This window comes from Phoca vitulina, unplaced genomic scaffold (assembly GCF_004348235.1).
Source record: "Phoca vitulina isolate PV1807 unplaced genomic scaffold, GSC_HSeal_1.0 scaffold1, whole genome shotgun sequence".
NCBI lineage: Eukaryota > Metazoa > Chordata > Mammalia > Carnivora > Phocidae > Phoca > Phoca vitulina.
Window position 1 is genome coordinate 111,152,765 of NW_022589704.1, and position 18,274 is coordinate 111,171,038.

General features: G+C 38.9%; 1 protein-coding gene across 3 annotated transcripts in view; it reads right to left on the bottom strand.

Annotated features, from left to right (window-relative positions):
* PLEKHB2 (pleckstrin homology domain containing B2) overlaps positions 1-18,274 on the bottom strand; it is a 69,100-nt gene that overhangs the window by 13,058 nt on the left and 37,768 nt on the right. For 2 of the 3 annotated variants that reach the window (XM_032412828.1, XM_032412820.1), the window contains exons 5-6: positions 8,847-8,886; positions 2,851-2,940 (exon numbers count right to left, since the gene is read on the bottom strand). In XM_032412828.1, coding sequence (XP_032268719.1) covers positions 2,851-2,940; positions 8,847-8,886 — 130 coding nt within the window. The remainder of the gene's footprint in view (positions 1-2,850; positions 2,941-8,846; positions 8,887-18,274) is intronic. The other variant, XM_032412838.1, reaches the window with a different exon arrangement.

An 18,274-nucleotide genomic window follows, 5' to 3' on the forward strand; every position in this document is an offset into this window, starting at 1 on the left:
AAAAAAAAAAAAAAAACTGTCAGACAACTAGAAATGGAGGGAACTTCCTCAGTTTATTGTAGAACATCCTCAAAAACCTACAGCTAACATCATACATAATGTAGAAAAACTGAATGCATTCCCCCTAAAATCAGGAATAAGGCAAGGATGCCTGCTCTCACCACTGCTATTCAACATAATATTAGAAATTCCAACCTGGGCAAGGAAATAGGTGGCACACAGACTGGAAAGGAAGAAATAAAACTCTCCCTATTTGTAAATGACATGGTTGTCTATGTAGTATATCCCAGAGAAGTACAAAAAAATACTTCTAGAACCAGTAAGTGAGCTTAGTTAAGTTCATAAGCTACAAGATCAACAAACAAAAATCAATAAACTTGGGGAAATTGAAATTTAAAATACAATACCATAGACAAAGATTCAAAAAAAAAAAGAAATAATAGTAAATCTAATAAAACATGAATAAGATTTTTATACTGAAACTATAAAATGCTGGTGAAAAAATCAAAGAGCATCTAAGAGAGACAGTCCATTCATTGATCGGAAAACTCAACATAATAAAAATGTCAATTCTCCCCCAATAAACCTGATACAGAAATTTAAAACAATTTCTATCAAAATCTATCAAGGCTTTGTTGTAGATTTAGACACTTCATATGGAAAGGAAATGGAACGAGAACAGTTAAGGGAATTCTGAGAAGGAAGAATAAAGTGGGGGATCAGTCTATCCAATCTCAAGACATTTTTTTTTTTTTTAAAGATTTTATTTATTTATTTGAGAGAGAGAGAATGAGAGACAGAGAGCATGAGAGGGAGGAGGGTCAGAGGGAGAAGCAGACTCCCTGCCGAGCAGGGAGCCCGATGCGGGACTCGATCCTGTGACTCCAGGATCATGACCTGAGCCGAAGGCAGTCGCTTAACCAACTGAGCCACCTAGGCGCCCCCAATCTCAAGACTTTTTATACAGCTACACTCATCAAGTCTGTGTGGTGTCAGAGGAAGAAAAACACAGAGATCAATGGGACTGAACAGAGAACCGAGAAATAGACACACACAAATACAGCCAACTGATTTTTAACAGAGATGCAAAAGCAATTCCAGAAAGGACTAAAAGTCTTTTCAACAAATTGTAGTGGAACAATCAGACATCCATATTCAAAAAAACGAACCTTAACTTAACCCTAACACCTTATAAAAAATTAACTCACAATGGAAAACACTTAAGTGTAAACCCTGGGACTATAAAACTTTCAGAAAATAGCACAGGAGAAAACCTTAGGAAACCTGGTCTGGTGAAGTGTGAAACATGACAACAAAAGCACAAACCATAAAAACTGAGAAACTGGACTGCATGAAAATTAAAACTGTGAAAGACATTGTTAAGAGAATAAAAACACATGCTACAGAACACATATCTGACAAAGCGTTCCTATTTCAAACATATATATGACAACTTCAAAACTCAATGTTAAAAAAAATAATTAGAAAACAAGCAAAAGACATAGGACATTTTACTGAACAGGATATATGATGTCAAATAAGCACATAAAAAATGGCAACATCACTACTTATTAGGGAAACACAAATTAAGATCAGAATGAAATATCACTACACACCTGTTGAACAGCTAAAATAAAAAAACAGTGATGCCACTTAATGCTGGGGAGGATGCAGAGAAACTGGATTACTCATCAGTGAAATGGTAGAGTCATTCTGGAAAGTAGTTTGCTAGCTTTTCAAAAAACTAACCATGTATTTACCATACAAAAGACCCAGTAATTCCATTTTGGAGCATTTTTTCGCAGAGAAATAAAACCTTATGTTTCTACAAAAACGTGTACATGATGACTGTTCACGGTGGGTTTATTGGTAATAGTCAGAACTCTGAAACAACCCGAACAGATAAATGCTCCTCAATACTTAATGAGGTACACATGCAACAATCTGGATGGCTCTAAAGGGCACTGTGCTAAGTGAAATATACCAAACTCAAAAAGATCACATGCTGTATGACTCAATTTATATAACATTGTGGAAATGACAAAATTATACAGACAGAGAACAAATCAGTGGTTGACAGGAGTTAGGAAAGGGGAAGGAAGATGTGACTATGTAAGGATGTAGAAGGAAGATTTTGTGAACAGTTTTATACCTTGACTGAGGGGCTTACATAAATCTACACATATGATAATATGACACAAAACCAGACATAAACATTGTGCCAATTTCAAATTCCTGGTTTTGATTTTATCTAACATGTAACAACTGGGGAGCTGGGTGAAGAGTACATGAGATCTCTACATATTATTTTTGCAACTCCCTATAAATCTATAATTATTTCAAAATCAAAAGTTGAAAAAACAAAACAAAACAGAAGTACCTCCCACAACAGAGACTTCTATATGTAGCACTGACCACTTGGCACTTCTAACTAGGAGATACCCCCAAGGTATTTGGTATGTGATTTTTTAAGGTTTTGTTTTTTCAAAATAAAAGAAACATTTTTTCTGATTATAAAGAGAATTCAAATATTTGAATTCTCATTTATTAATTAATTCATTAAGTATAAACCATAAATCATCAACATCATATTACCAAAGCAACTGTCATTAACATGAATCATTTTCAGGTCTATCTTTAAAACAAAACGTGAACATGAAGATTATAAATTTTATGAAAGAAAACAATAATCTGTTTTTAAAAAAAGTTTAAAGAAGAAAAGGGTTGAGTACGTTTCTAATTTCTCTCATAGTGGCTCAAGGTTCTTTTTTATTTTTTAAAAAGGACAGTAGCACAGAGACCCCAATTTCCCTTCACTTGGATTCCAAAACACCAAGATTCGCTCCCTACCTCGGGGGTTGGTGCAGCATAGGCTGTATAAGGAGGTGGGGAAGAAGCCACAGCTGTCTCATCATACAGGACCTCTGAGCCAACGTAAGCCTATGAGAGGAGAGAGAGAATGAAAGAGAGCTGTCACAAAGCAACTACAGGCTCTTAGGATTCTATGCGTATATATCCTTTTTATTCAGCAAATTCTTAAAAATTATAACAGCAGGGGGGCGGAGCAAGATGGCGGAGGAGTAGGAGACCCGGATTTCGTCTGGTCTCAGGAATTCAGCTGGGTAGGGATCAAACCATTCTGAACACCTACGAACTCAACAGGAGTTCGAAGAAAAGAATAGCAACAACTCTGAACAGAAAAGCGACCACTTTCTGGAAGGTAGGATGTGCGGAGAAGTGAATCCGAGGCAATATTCGGGAGGATAAACGGCAGGGGAGGGGGCCTCCGTCGGCCACTTCTGGCAAGTGATAGAGCCACGGAGCACAAAATCGGAACTTTTAGAAGTGGGCTCCGCTAAGGGACATCGCTCCAGTGGCTAAGCAGGGGGTGGGACCCTCGCGGGACAGTATGGTCTCAGGACCCTCGGGGTCACAGAAAGACCGGGGGTGCCTGAGTGCGGCAGAGCTTCCAGGTATCGGAGCAGGGAAGCTGGATGCAGAGACGGAGCCGAGGCACGGGCTCTCAGCTCGGGGTTCTTATAAACCGTGATCTGCGGCACAGTCGGGCCACTGCTCCTCCAGCAGAGACCCAATGCGGCAGATCTGGGGAGACTCCCCCTTCTCCCCTGGGAGAAGCGGCACGGGAGCGCACCGCAGGGATCTGCTGGGTTTGGAGACTCCACACCAGGTCGGGTGCCAGAGATAGAAACGCTCGGTCACAGGCTGGGTGAGCACGGAGTGCGGCCAGAGACCAGGGAGATGGGAGTGACTGACTGCTTTTCTCTGGGGGTGCACTGAGGAGTGGGGTCCCGAGTTCTTGGCTCCTCCCGGGCAGAGACTGGGAGGCCGCCATTTTCACTCTTGGCCTCCAAAGCTGTACGGAAAGCTTGCAGGGAACAAAAAGCTCCTGAGAGCAAACCCGAGCATATTACTTAGCCCAGACCGGACAAGAGCGGGGCAATTCCGCCTCCGGCAAAGACATCTGGGAACCACGGCAACAGGCCCCTCCCCCAGAAGATCAGCGAGAACAGCCAGCCAAGACCAAGTTTACCGATCAATGAGAACGGCAGAACTCCAGCGCTAGGGGAATACTGCACATAGAATCCATGGCTTTTTTACCATGATTCTTTAGTCTTTCAAAGTTAATTTTTTTTTAACTGTCTTTTTTTTTTTTTTGAATTTTTCTTTTTCCCATTTTCAACCAACATCTTATCAATCCTTTTTTTAAAAAAAAATTTTTTTATTTTTCATTTTTAGAGTCATATTCTATCCCTTCATAGTAGTTACCCTTATTTTTGGCATATATATATAAGTTGTTCTCTCTTTAAAATTTTGAGATACAGTTTCTTCTAACAGATCAAAATATACCCTAAATCTTTAGTGTATGGCTTTGTTCTACTCTCCTGCCTGATCACATTCTCTCCTTTTTTTTCTTTCTTTTTTTAAAATCCTTTCTTTTTTCAAACAACTTCTTATCAATTCCTTTTATAAAATTTTTTATAATTTTCATCCTTACAGTCATATTCCATCCCTTCATCATATCAACCCTTATTTTTGTACATATATAAGTTTTTCTTTCTTTAAAATTTTGAGAGGCACTTTCTTCTAACAGACCAAAATACACCAAAAATCTAGTGTGTGGCACTGATCTAGGCACAAGCCTGATCATATCTGATCATACACTGTTTTTTTTTTGTTTTCTTCTGTTTTTGTTTGTTTTTATCTTTTCCTTTTCCTTTTTTTTTTTTTTTCTTTTTCTTTTTTCTTTCTTTCCCTTTCTTTATCCCCGGCTTCATGTCTTTTCTGATTTCTTTAGAGTATATTTTCTGGGGACGTTGTTACCCTGTTAGCATTTTGTTCTCTCATCCATCTATTTTCCTTTGGACAAAATGACAAGATGGAAAAAATCACCTCAACAAAAAGAACAAGAGGTAGTACTGACTGCCAAGGACCTACTCAAAACAGACATTAGTACGATGTCAGATCTACAGTTCAGAATCATCACTTTAAAGATACTAGCTGGGCTTGAAAAAAACATGGAAGTTATTAGAGAAACCTTTCTGGAGAAGTAAAAGAACTAAAATCTAACCAAGTCGAAATCAAAAAGGCTATTAATGAGGTGCAATCAAACATGGGGGCGCTAACTGCTAGGATAAATGAGGCAGAAGAGAGAATAAGTGAGATAGAAGACTAAATGATGGAAAATAAAGAAGCTGGGAAAAAGAGAGATAAACAACTACTGGATCACGAGGGCAGAATTTGAGAGATAAGCAATACCATAACACAAAATAACATTAGAATAATTGGGATCCCAGAAGAAGAAAGAGAGAGAGGGGCAGAAGGTATATTGGAGCAAATTATAGCAGAGAACTTCCCTAATTTGGGGAAGGAAAAAGGCATCAAAATCCAGGAGGCACAGAGAACCCCTCTCAAAATCAATAAAAATAGGTCAACACCCCAACATCTAATAGTAAAACGTACGAGTCTCAGAGACAAAGAGAAAATCCTGAAAGCAGCTCGGGAGAAGAGATATGTAACCTACAATGGTAGAAACATTAGATTGGCAACAGACCTATCCACAGAGACCTGGCAGGCCAGAAAGGACTGGCATGATATATTCAGAGCGCTAAACGAGAAAAATATGCAGCCAAGAATACTATATCCAGCTAGGATGTCACTGAAAATAGAAGGAGAGATAAAAAGCTTCCAGGACAAACACAAACTAAAGGAATTTGCAAACACGAAACCAGCCCTACAAGAAATCTTGAAAGGGGTCCTCTAAGCAAAGAGAGAGCCTAAAAGCAACATAAACCAGAAAGGAACACAGAAAATATACAGTAACAGTCACCTTACAGGCAATACAATGGCACTAAATTCATATCTTTCAATAGTTACCCTGAATGTAAATGGGCTAAATGCCCCAATCAGAAGACACAGGCTATCAGATTGAACTAAAAAACAAGACCCATTGATATGCTGACTGCAAGAGACTCATTTTAGACCCAAAGACACCCCGAGATTTACAATTGCACCCAAAACCATAAGATACCTAGGAATAAATCTAGCCAAAGAGGCAAAGGATCTGTACTCAGAAAACTATAAAATACTCATGAAAAGAAATTGAGGAAGATACAAAGAAATGGAAAAACATTCCATGCTCATGGACTGGAAGAACAAATATTGTGAAGATGTCAATGCTACCTAGAGCAATCTACACATTCAATACCATCCCCATCAAAATACCATCCACTTTTTTCAAAGAAATGGAACAAATAATCCTAAAATTTGTATGGAACCAGAAAAGACCCCGAATAGCCAGAGGAATGTTGAAAAAGAAAAGCAAAGCTGGTGGCATCACAATTCCAGACTTCAAGCTCTATTACAAAGCTGTCATCATCAAGACTGTATGGTACTGGCACAAAAACAGACACATAGATCAATGGAACAGAATAGAGAGCCCAGAAATGGACCCTCAACTATATGGTCAACTAATCTTTGACAAAGCAGGAATGTCCAATGGAAAGAAGACAGTCTCTTCAACAAATGGTGTTGGGAAAATTGGACAGCCACATGCAGAAGAATGAACCTGGACCATTTCCTTACACCACACACAAAAATAGACTCAAAATGGATGAAAGACCTAAACGTGAGACAGGAGTCCATCAAAATCCTAAAGGAGAACACAGGCAGCAACCTCTTCGACCTCAGCCGCAGCAACTTCTTCCTAGAAACATCGCCAAAGGCAAGGGAAGCAAGGGCAAAAATGAACTATTGGGACTTCATCAAGATAAAAAGCTTTTGCACAGCAAAAGAAACGGTCAACAAAGCCAAAAGACAACCAACAGAATGGGAGAAGATATTTGCAAATGACATATCAGATAAAGGGCTAGTATCCAAAATCTATAAAGAACTTATCAAACTCAACACCCAAAGAACAAAGAATCTAATCAAGAAATGGGCAGAAGACATGAACAGACATTTTTCCAAAGAAGACATCCAAATGGCCAACAGACACATGAAAAAGTGCTCAACATCGCTCGGCATCAGGGAAATCCAAATCAAAACCTCAATGAGATACCACCTCACACCAGTCAGAATGGCTAAAATTAACAAGTCAGGAAACGACAGATGTTGGCGGGGATGCGGAGAAAGGGGAACCCTCCTACACTGTTGGTGGGAATGCAAGCTGGTGCTACCATTCTGGAAAACAGTATGGAGGTTCCTCAAAAAGTTGAAAATAGAGCTACCATACGATCCAGCAATTGCACTACTGGGTATTTACCCCAAAGATACAAATGTAGGGATCCGAATGGGTATGTGCACCCAATGTTTATAGCAGCAATGTCCACAATAGCCAAACTGTGGAAAGAGCCAAGATGTCCATCAACAGATGAATGGATAAAGAAGATGTGGTGTATATATATACAATGGAATATTATGCTGCCATCAAAAGGAATGAGATCTTGCCATTTGCAATGACGTGGATGGAACTGGAGGGTGTTATGCTGAGCGAAATAAGTCAATCAGAGAAAGACATGTATCATATGACCTCACTGATATGAGGAATTCTTAATCTCAGGAAACAAACCGAGGGTTGCTGGAGTAGGGGCTGGGATGGGAGGGATGGGGTAGCTGGGTGATAGACATTGGGGAGGGTATGTGCTATGGTGAGCACTGTGAATTGTGCCAAGCCTGTTGAATCACAGATCTGTACCTCTGAAACAAATAATGCAATATATGTTAATAAAAAAAGAAGAAGAAGAAAATTCATCACATAGAAGAAGAAGAAGATAGTAGGAGGGGAAGAATGAAGGGGGGGAATCGTAGGGGGAGACGAACCGTGAGAGATGACGGACTCTGAAAAACAAACTGAGGGTTCTAGAGGGGAGGGAGGTGGGAGGATGGGTTATCCTGGTGATGGGTATTAAAGAGGGCACATTCTGCATGGAACACTGTGTGTTATGCACAAACAATGAATCATGGAACACTACATCAAAAACTAATGACGTAATGTATGGTGATTAACATAACAATTAAAAGTCCAAAAAAAAAAAAAAAGCCTGAATTTGGGGGAAAAAAAAAAATTGGAACAGCAAATAAAACAGCTCTCTGAGAAGCAGTGAACAGGAGTACCTCCCCACCACTCCCTTTCAACCCTGCACTCTGGTATCCTTTGAAATCGGGAGGAAGGGGTCCTCTTCAGCCATCTGCAAGAATCAAGAACAGAGCCCTCACTACCCAAGGAGACCACAGAGTCTTCCATCACCCAGGCCTTTTCAAAGGTGATGTACCACCCTCAACAACCCTTTTGTTAAATAAAAATCCTACAGTCTGAAATGTAGCAGTCAGAGATTGTTCTACACACAGCCTGCTTTTTGCATTAAAAAAAAAATCCTTCATTAAATTACTTCCCAGTGGAAAAGAAAAATCAATGCAACTCTTAAAAAAAAAAATTCCATACAAAGCATCATTTTAGGATCCAAAAATGCTTGTTTCACAAGGCTGAGATGCTATATATAGAAAGGACTCTGTGGTCCTTTTCCAGCCATCCCTGTAAATCACAGAACTCAAAGTGTTGCAAAACTTTCTCAGATACAGACATTTCTGGAAGGTAACACTGAAACCAGTGTTGCCTATATTCAGAGGGCTCCTTCTGCCTTAAAAGGTTTGCCAAAATCTAGCTTGCTCTAATACCAGTGAAAGGTGCCTCACCTAGCTATGACTACTCAGCCATGGCTGGATGGCCAAGAGACCCATTCCCATTTCCCTTTCCTAATCCCCTACCCTTCCATTTGTTACAGCAAACTAGGTGAAAACGTTACTGGTGATTGCCCTTAGCAACTTACTGTGTTTGTCCTGGAATCCTGGAGTGTAAATTTCCAGGCCCTGAAAAAAAGAAAAAGGGATGTTTTATTTAAGGTAATCCAACATCTATTTCAATGATTCTCAAACCTGTGTTGGCATCAAAATTTCTGAAAAAGCTTGTTTCAAGAACAGGTCTTCAGCCCTCACCCCAAACCTATTCAATCAAAGCATTTGAAACATGCACAAGAAATAAATATGCAAAAAATATGTATCTATGGTACATACACTATATAATATTTAAAGCATAATCTATGACTATACAGTTTTTGCTTTACTCTTTAGTAACTATAAAATGCACCATGCTTACTATACCGCAATTTGCTTCATCAATTCATGTCACACACACAGATCTGCATTTGTTTTTAATGGCTACATAATGTTCCATGATGTGAGATTCAGACTGTCAGCGATTTTTTTTGTAATTGAAAATAATGCTGGTATTTTTTTCTCAGCTTGAGAAACTGACACATAACATGTAAGTTTAAGCTATATAATGTGGTGATCTGATATATATGTATCACAGTAAGATTAATACCTTCATTCCCTCACATAACTGCTTTATTTATTTTTTCTGGTGATAACATTTAAAATTTACTCCCTTAACTTGTTCAAGTATATAATAAAGTATTTGTTAATTATAATCACCATACTATATAATTAGATGCCCAACTTATTCATCACATAGTTGAAAGTCTGTACCCTTCAACCAACATCTGATTTCCCCCAACCACCAGCCCTGGGCAACCACCATTCATTCTACTATTTTTAGGAATCTGGCTTTTTTAGATTCTACCAGTAAGTGAGACCATATAGTATTTGTCTTTCTCTGTTTGACTTATTTCACTTAGCACAATGCCCTCAAGGTCCATCCATGATGTTGCAAAGGGAGGATTTCCTTCTTTTTTTCATGACTGAATGATGTTCTGTGTGTGTGTCCCATTTTCTTTATCCATTCATCCATCAACATCTGCTTAGGTTGTTTCATGTTTTGGATACTGTGAATAATGCTGCATTGAACATGTGGGTGCAAGTATCTCTTCAAGATAATGATTTCATTTCCTTCAAGACAGATATCCAGAGAGGGATTGCTAGATCATATGCTGGTTCTACTTTTAGTTTTTTTAGGAACACCATAATATTTCCATAGTGGCTTGTACCAATTTACATTCCTGCCAACAATGCACAGGGTTCCCTTATCTCTATATCCTCACCAACACTTATCTTTTGTCTTTTTGGTAACAGCCATTCTAGGAGGTGTGAGGTAATCTCATTATATTTTTGATTTGCATCCCTGGTGATTAGTGATGTTGAGCATCTTTTCCTTTTGGCCATTTGTGTATCTTTGGAAAAATATCTATTCAAGTCCTTTGCCCATTTTAAAATAAACCTGTGGGGTTTTTTGCTATGAAGCTGTATAAGCTCCTTATATATTTTGGATACCAAGCCCTTATCATGTAGATGGTTTACAAATATTTTCTCCCAGGGGCACCTGGGTTGCTCAGTCAGTTCAGGTCATGATCTCAGGGTCCTGGGGTTGAGCCCTGTGTCGGGCTCCCTGCTCAGTCAGTGGGGACTCTGCTTCTCCCGCTCCCTCTGCCCCTCCCAACTCATGCTCTCTCTCTCTCTGATAAATAAAATCTTAAAAATATATTTTTTTCTCCCATTCCATAGGATGCCTTTTCATTTTTCTGATTGTTTCTTTTGTTCTGCAGAAGCTTTACAATTTGATGTGGTGCCATGTGTTTACTTTTGTCTTTGCTGCCTGCGCTTTTGGTATTATATCCAAAAAAATCACTGCCAAGACCAATGTTAAAGAGCTTTTTCCCAAAACTACCATTTTCGTACACCATACACAAAAATAAACTCAAAATGGGTTAAGGACCTAAACCTGAGACCTAAAACCAAAAAATCCTAGAAGAGAGCACAGACAGTAATTTCTCTGACGTAAGCCATAGCAACTTCTTTCTTGATATCTCCTGAGGCAAGGGAAACAAAAGTAAAAATAAACTACTGGGACTACATCAAAGTAAAAAGCTTCCTCGCAACAAAGGAAACAACCAATAAAACTAAAAGACAACCTACAGAATGGGAGAAGGTATTTGCAAATGGCATATCTGATAAAGGTTAGTATCCAAAATATATAAAGAACTTTTAAAACTCAACACCCAAAAAACAAATAATCCAATTAAAATAGGGCAGAAGACACGAATAGACATTTCTCCAAGGAGACAGCCAGATGGCCAACAGACACATGAACTCAACATCACTCGTCATCAAGGAAATGCAAATCAAAACCACAGTGAGATTGATGGCAGCATAATATTCCATTGTATATATATACCACATCTTCTTTATCCATTCATCTGTCGATGGACATCTTGGCTCTTTCCACAGTTTGGCTATTGTGGACATTGCTGCTATAAACATCAGGGTGCACATACCCCTTCGGATCCCTACAAAACCACAGTGAGATACCTCACACCTGTCCAGAATGGCTAAAATCAACAACACAAGAAACAAGTGTTGGCGAAGATGTGGAGAAAAAGGAACCCTCTTGCACTTGTGGGTGGGAATGTGAACTGGTGCAGTCACTATGGAAAACAGTATGGAGGCTCCTCAAAAAATTAAAAATGGAATTACCCTATGATCCAGCAATCACACTCCTGAATACTTACCCAAAGAATATGAAAACACTAATTTGAAGAGCTATACACATCCCTATGTTTACTGCAGCATTATTAACAGTGGCCACACAGCAGCCCAAGAGTCCATCAACAGATGAATGGATAAAGAAGTGGTGTGTGTGTATATGTGTATATGTATACATATGTGTGTATGTATATGCATATATACGTGTATGTATATGTATACAGACACATATGTACGTATACACACACATATATATACACACGTACACACACAATGGAATACTATCAGCCATAAAGAAGAATAGAATCTTTCCATTTGCAACAACATGAATGGAGCTAGAGTATTATGCTAAGCAAAAAAAGCCAGAGAAAGACAAATAACCCTATGATTTCACTCATTTGTGGAATGTGAGAAACAAAAGAAATGAAAAAAGGAAAAAAGAGAGACAGACAGACAAACACAAACCAAAAAGGAGAGTCTCAACTATGGAGAACAAATGGATGGTTGCTAGAGGGGAGGTGAGTGGGAGGGATAGGTGACATTGGTGAAGACGATTAAGAGTACAACTTATCACAATAAACACTGTATAACGGACAGAATTGTTGGATCACTGTACTGTACACCTGAAATTGATGTAGCACTGTATGTTAATGTACAAGAATTAAAAAAAAAAAAGACAAAGAGCTTTTTCCCTATGTCTTCTAGTAGTTTAACAGTTTAAGGTCTTACATTTAAGTTTCTAATCCACTTTGAATTAACCAGTGTGAGTAGTCTAAGATAGCATTCTCATTTCATTCTTTTGCATATCATCCAGTTTTCCCAGCACCATTTATTGAAGAGACTGTCCTTTCCCCATTGAGTATTCTTTGCTCCCTCATCAAATATTATTAACCATACACCTGACTGGCTCAGTCAGAAGAGCACACGACTCTTGATCTCAGGGTCATGAGTTTGAGCCACAAAGAGATTACTTAAATAAATAAAAAATAAACTTTATGGGGTGCTTGGGTGGCTCAGTCAGTTAAGTGTCTGCCTTCAGCTCAGGTCATGATCCTGGGTCCTGGGATCGAGCCCCACATCCGGCTCCCTGCTCAGTGGAGAGCCTGCTTCTCCCTCTCCCTCTGCCTGCCACTCTGCCTACTTGTGCTCTCTATCTCTCTGTCAAATCAATAAAATCTTTAAAAAAAAATTAAATTAAAATAAAATAAATAAAAAAATAAAAAATAAACTTTAAAAATATGTATTATTGACTACATACATGTGGCTTTATTTCTGGACTCTTAATCTGTTCCATTTGTCTATGTTGTCTATGTGTATCCCAATACCACAGTTTTGATTACTATAGTTTTGCAATAAAGTTTGAAATCCAGAATTGTGATGTCTCCAGACTTGTTCTTTCTTTGGCTATTCAAGGTCTTTTGTGGTTCCCCTTGAGTTTTAGGATTGCTCTTTTTATTTGAAAAATGCCATTGAAACTGACAGGAACTACACTGAATTTACAGATGGTTTTGGGTAGTATGAACATTCTAATGATATTAATTCTTCCAATCCATGAACCCAGGGTATCTTTCCATTTGTCTGTGTCATCTTCAATTTCTTTCATCAATGTCTTGCAATTTTCAGTGTACAGATCTTTCATCTCCTTGGTTAAATTTATTCCTTCTTTTTTTTTAAGCATTTTATTATTTTTAATGCTATTACAAATGGGATTTTCTTTTTCAGAAGTTTTGTTAGTATAAAGAAATGCAACTGATGTTTGTATGTTGGGTTTATATCCTATAATTTTACTGAACTCATTTATTAGATCTAACAATTTTTTGGTGGAGTCCTTAGGGTTTTCTTTTTTTTTTTAAGATTTTATTTATTTGTCAGAGAGAGAGTGAGCAGAAGCAGGGGGAACAGCAGGCAGAGGGAGAAGCAGGCTCCCCGCTGAGCAAGGAGCCTGATACAGGACTCGATTCCAGGATGCTGGCTGGGATCATGACCTGAGCTGAAGGCAGACACTTAACCAACTGAGCCACTCAGGCATCCCTCTTTAGGGTTTTCTATATAGAAGATCGGATCATCCATAAACAGAGACAATTTTACTTCTGCCTTTCCAATTTAAATGCCTTTTATTTTTCTTTCTTGCCTAACTACTTTGGCTAAGACTTCCTGTGTACTGAATAGAAGTAGTAAGAGTGGGCAATCCTTGTCTTATTCCTGATCTTGGTGGGAAAGCTTCCAACTTGTCACTGTTGAATATGTTAGCTGTGGATTGGTCATACATGAGAACTACGCTATTATTAAAACAAAAATCCTTATTACCTTTGTACCCTTATGTAAACATTTCTATAGGACAAATTCCAAAGAGTGAAACTGCTAGGTCAAGAAATATAAACATATTTCAGTGGACACTGCCAAAGGACCCTGGGAAAAGTTGTAACAAATTCTATTCCTACTAACTGCCCATATATGGTCACAAAAACTAGATACCTAAATCTTAAGTCTCACAAATTTTCTGTTCTCCCTCCCTCATCCCCTCACCTTTCTTAATGACTCTCTATCGTTCTGCTCTTATCTATACCAGTTCCTTTTCTGTTTTATTGTCATTTCATTACCTCCTTGAGTTAAAAGCTTTGCTAAGTTATTTTCAAGCTAAGCTACTTTCAAACATTCTGGTTTCCTAATGGATGCAATCAAGTTGCAAAATTCCCCCAACAGATTTATAAGCAGTTCACTACTATCATTCATTTTGCTAAAGGGTATCCTATTGGATTGTTCATATATTGTATCTGGATTTAATACTGCCAGGTAGGAGAGTCTATTATGGACTTTGGTCTAATTCAGTTCTAGTATTTCAGAAAGTTTTTCTTGCATTGAATTTCTAACTACCTTCTTGGGTTCTGTACTTTGCAGACTATTGATCAATAATCTTCCTGATAAACTCTTTTAGTCTAACATAATTCTGATCTTTTCTCTAAATTCTTTAATCTTTTCCCCCTGCTTTCCCTGAGAGTACGCTCAAGTCTTTCCTTCATGTCAGTGATTCATTTTTTAGTTGGGCTTGTACCCCAAGTAAGGGAGCCAAGATTTAAATTAGATTATAAAATGAATGGCAGATATACCCTACGACGGACCTTCTTGGCTACACAGATGCTAAAGGGCACAGAAGAAACATGAATTCCCTCTCTCGTGCAGTTTATATTCTAATAAAAAGAGACAAACAAGGTAAACAAATAGCTAATTAGATTGTAAGTATGTGTGTATATGTATGATGCAAGAGAGGGGGTTATAATTTTAAATATGGTAGCCAGGAAAGCATTCTTGGAAAATTCGATTCTGTTTTGTGGGTTTTATTTTCCTACAGATGAGGAGCTTTTTCTGAGGCTTATTACATTTTCCTCCTTATTTTTCCTTTACAATATATTTGGCACACCATTTCTTTGCATCCTGCTCATGTTTAACATGGGAAATGATACCTAAAAATTCTATTTGCTCTCATATAGTATGTGTTATTTCTTCTTGACACCCTTCCTACTTAATCTGACATCTATTGGTAGCCCCACCTCACTCCACCCCAGCAACAGACTAGGTGTTACCCTCAATCATTTTTCTGTAATCAAAGAGAATAATGGTGAGAGAAAAGAAAATTCCTTGTGGCAGTTAAGTCCTTTCTGAAAAATCTGGCTTCTACACTCTTCTGAGCATATTCTTTTGAATGTCTCATGCTAGGACTTACTTCATCAGCCACAGAATTATTCTACTCCTGTGAGCTCTGAAGTCTTCCAGTGGCTCTGGAATGACAAACCCTAGTGGGAACCTTCCACCCTCCACTGAGGTCCCAAGGATATCATATTCTCAAGGGTTTTTCCTTAGCTTTCCCAAAAAGTACCTTACTCCTTTAGTCAACATCCTTCCAGACTGCAGAGTATTACTGAAAATTTGCAAGACTTAACTAACTCCTCTTGTTACTACTTCTGGGAGTTGGAGGTAAAAACAATGAAACATCTCAACAAAATCTTCTAATTCTTTCTTTGGCCATCACTCTTTGTAGTTGGTGCTTAAAGCTGAACTTCTTCATTTGGCTGTTACTGCTAAAAGGTTTCCCCTTCATTTCACCATTTTTACTCAAAGGTCTCAGTTATGGGTTGAATTCTGTCCTCTGCCAAAAAAAAAGTTGAAGTCCTAATCCCCAGTACCTTTGACTTATTTAGAAATAAGGTTTTGGGGCGCCTGGGTGGTGCAGTCAGTTAAGTGTTCAGCTCAGGTTGTGATCTCAGAGTCATGAGATCAACTCCACGTAGGGCCCTGTGCTCAGCACAGAGTCTGCTTAAGACACTCTCTCCCTCTCCCTCTGCCCCTTCCCAGGCACATGTGCACTCTCTCTAAAATAAATAAATAAATCTTAAAGAAAAGAGAAGAAAAAGGAAGGAAGGAAGGAAGGTAGGTTGGTCGGTCTTTACAGATGGACTCAAGATGAGGTCATACTGAATTAATGCGGATCCTTACTCTAATACAGTCGGTGTCCTTTTAAGAGAACATCTGGACACAGACACACAGGGAGAATGTCTTTTTACAACAGAGGCAGAAATTGGACTGACGCAGTGGCAAGCCAAAGAACGCCAAGGATCAATGGCCACAACCCAAACTAGGAAAAGGCAAGGAAGGATTCTACTCAGGAGTCTCAGAGGGAGCAACGCTCTGCTGACACGCTGAGCTCAGACTCCTAGCTTCCACAACTGTGAGAGAAAACATTTGTTGTTTTAAGGCACCCAGTTTGTGGCAGCCATGGGAAACTAACAGTCTCCTGAAACTAAGAGTCTCCTATTCCTTACCTTTTTTACCTTTCTGAGTCATTTTATTTCAAGTGTGTTTCTTGTTAACAGACTATATAGTTAGACTTTGCATTTTTTACCCAATCTCAGATCTTATTCTTTTTAAGGGGAATTTAACCAGTTCACATTTACTGAGATCATAAACATCATCAGTCTAATTACTGCTAGTTCCAGATATTTTTGCCACTACTTAAACATTCCATGTAACACCTCAGTGTATAGCAGAACAGAGCAGTTAAGAACAAAGGTCTCTGTGGAGACAAAGGTTCAAATCCTGAGTCTAGTCTGTTAGCTCTAAAATCTTGGGAAGTGTGGTAGGCAGAATGACGTCTACATCCTAATCCCAAAAACCTGTGAATGTTATCTCACAGGGCAAAAGGGACTCTACAGCTGTAATTAAGGTTAAGGACTTTGAGATGGGGAGATTACCCTGGATTACCCAGGTTGGCCCAAACTATTCATTAAGTGCTTAAAAGCATATAACCTTCCCCACCTGCAGAGAACCAAAGAGATGACTGCAAGAAAAGGGCATGGCCCAGAAGCCAAGAAACCAGGAAGCCTTTAGAAACTTAAAAGACAAGCAGACTCTCCCCTAGAGCCTGCCAATACTATAAGACCCAGTGTTGGACTCCTGACCTTCAGAAATGCAATCATAAATTTGTATTGTTTGAAGCCACTAAACTCAGGGTAATTTATTATAGGAGCATTAAAAAAGTGATATAGGGTGGTGCCTGGGTGGCTCAGTTGGTTAAGCGTCTGCCTTCAACTCAGGTCATGATCCCAGGGTCCCCTGGGATCAAGCCCCGTGTCAGGCTCCCTGCTCAGCAGGCAGGAAGGCTGCTTCTCCCTCACCCTCTGCCGCTCCACCTACTTGTGCTCTTTCTCTCCTTCTCTCTGTCAAATAAATAAAATCTTTAAAAAAAGAAAAGAAAAGAAAAGAAAAAAAGTGATATACTAGTTTCTTATAACAAGAACAGCACTTACCTTATAAGATAGGGTGAGGATTAAATAACATATATAAAGCAGTTAGCATAGTGCCCAGTGCCAAGTAAGTGTTCAATATACATGTTTAAATTGTTAAGTAGTAATACTGTAAGTCCAGTTTATTAAAAAGTAGCAAACTGGCTTTACGTGTGGTCATTTCTCCATCAGTCTACAGGAAAGCTATATCTCTTCCAGAAAGTATCATTTAAGATTCACTGGTATGAATCAGAAGAGTGTAAAAAAGCAGCTATATATGGGATTTAAAATTAATTCTGTGAGTTTAGCATGGAATAAATGTTTATATTTAAAATGAACATATATGTGAAATGCAGAGCAAGCACTCGACAAACTGGTCTGGATTGTATGAAAATAGTCACCTACATATAAATATTTTAATATAAATGAATATTACAATAATCTGTTAGTGAATTCTTACAATGTCCAGACTTAACTCATAAGAGTGGTACAGAGTGAGGGGCGCCTGGGTGGCTCAGTCGTTAAGCGTCTGCCTTCGGCTCAGGTCATGATCCCAGGATCCTGGGATCGAGCCCCGCATTGGGCTCCCTGCTCAGCAGGAGGCCTGCTTCTCCCTCTCCCGCTCCCCCTGCTTGTGTTCCCTCTCTCACTGTGCCTCTCTCTGTCAAATAAATAAATAAAATCTTTAAAAAAAAATTAAAAAAAAAAAGAGTGGTACAGAGTGGCCAGGAAAAAAAAAAATTCTTCCCCCCAAATTCTTTTTTTGTTGTTGTTTTTGAGAGAGAGAGAGAGAGGGAGTGTGCATGTGCTTGTGCTTGGGCAGAGAGAGAGGGGGAGAGAGAGAGAATCTTAAGCAGGCTCCACACCCAACGTGGAGCCCAATGAAGGGCTCGATCTCATGACCCTGAGATCATGACCTGAGCTGAAATCAAGAGTCTGATGCTTAACTGACAGAGCCACCTAGGCGCCCCCTCACCCCCAAA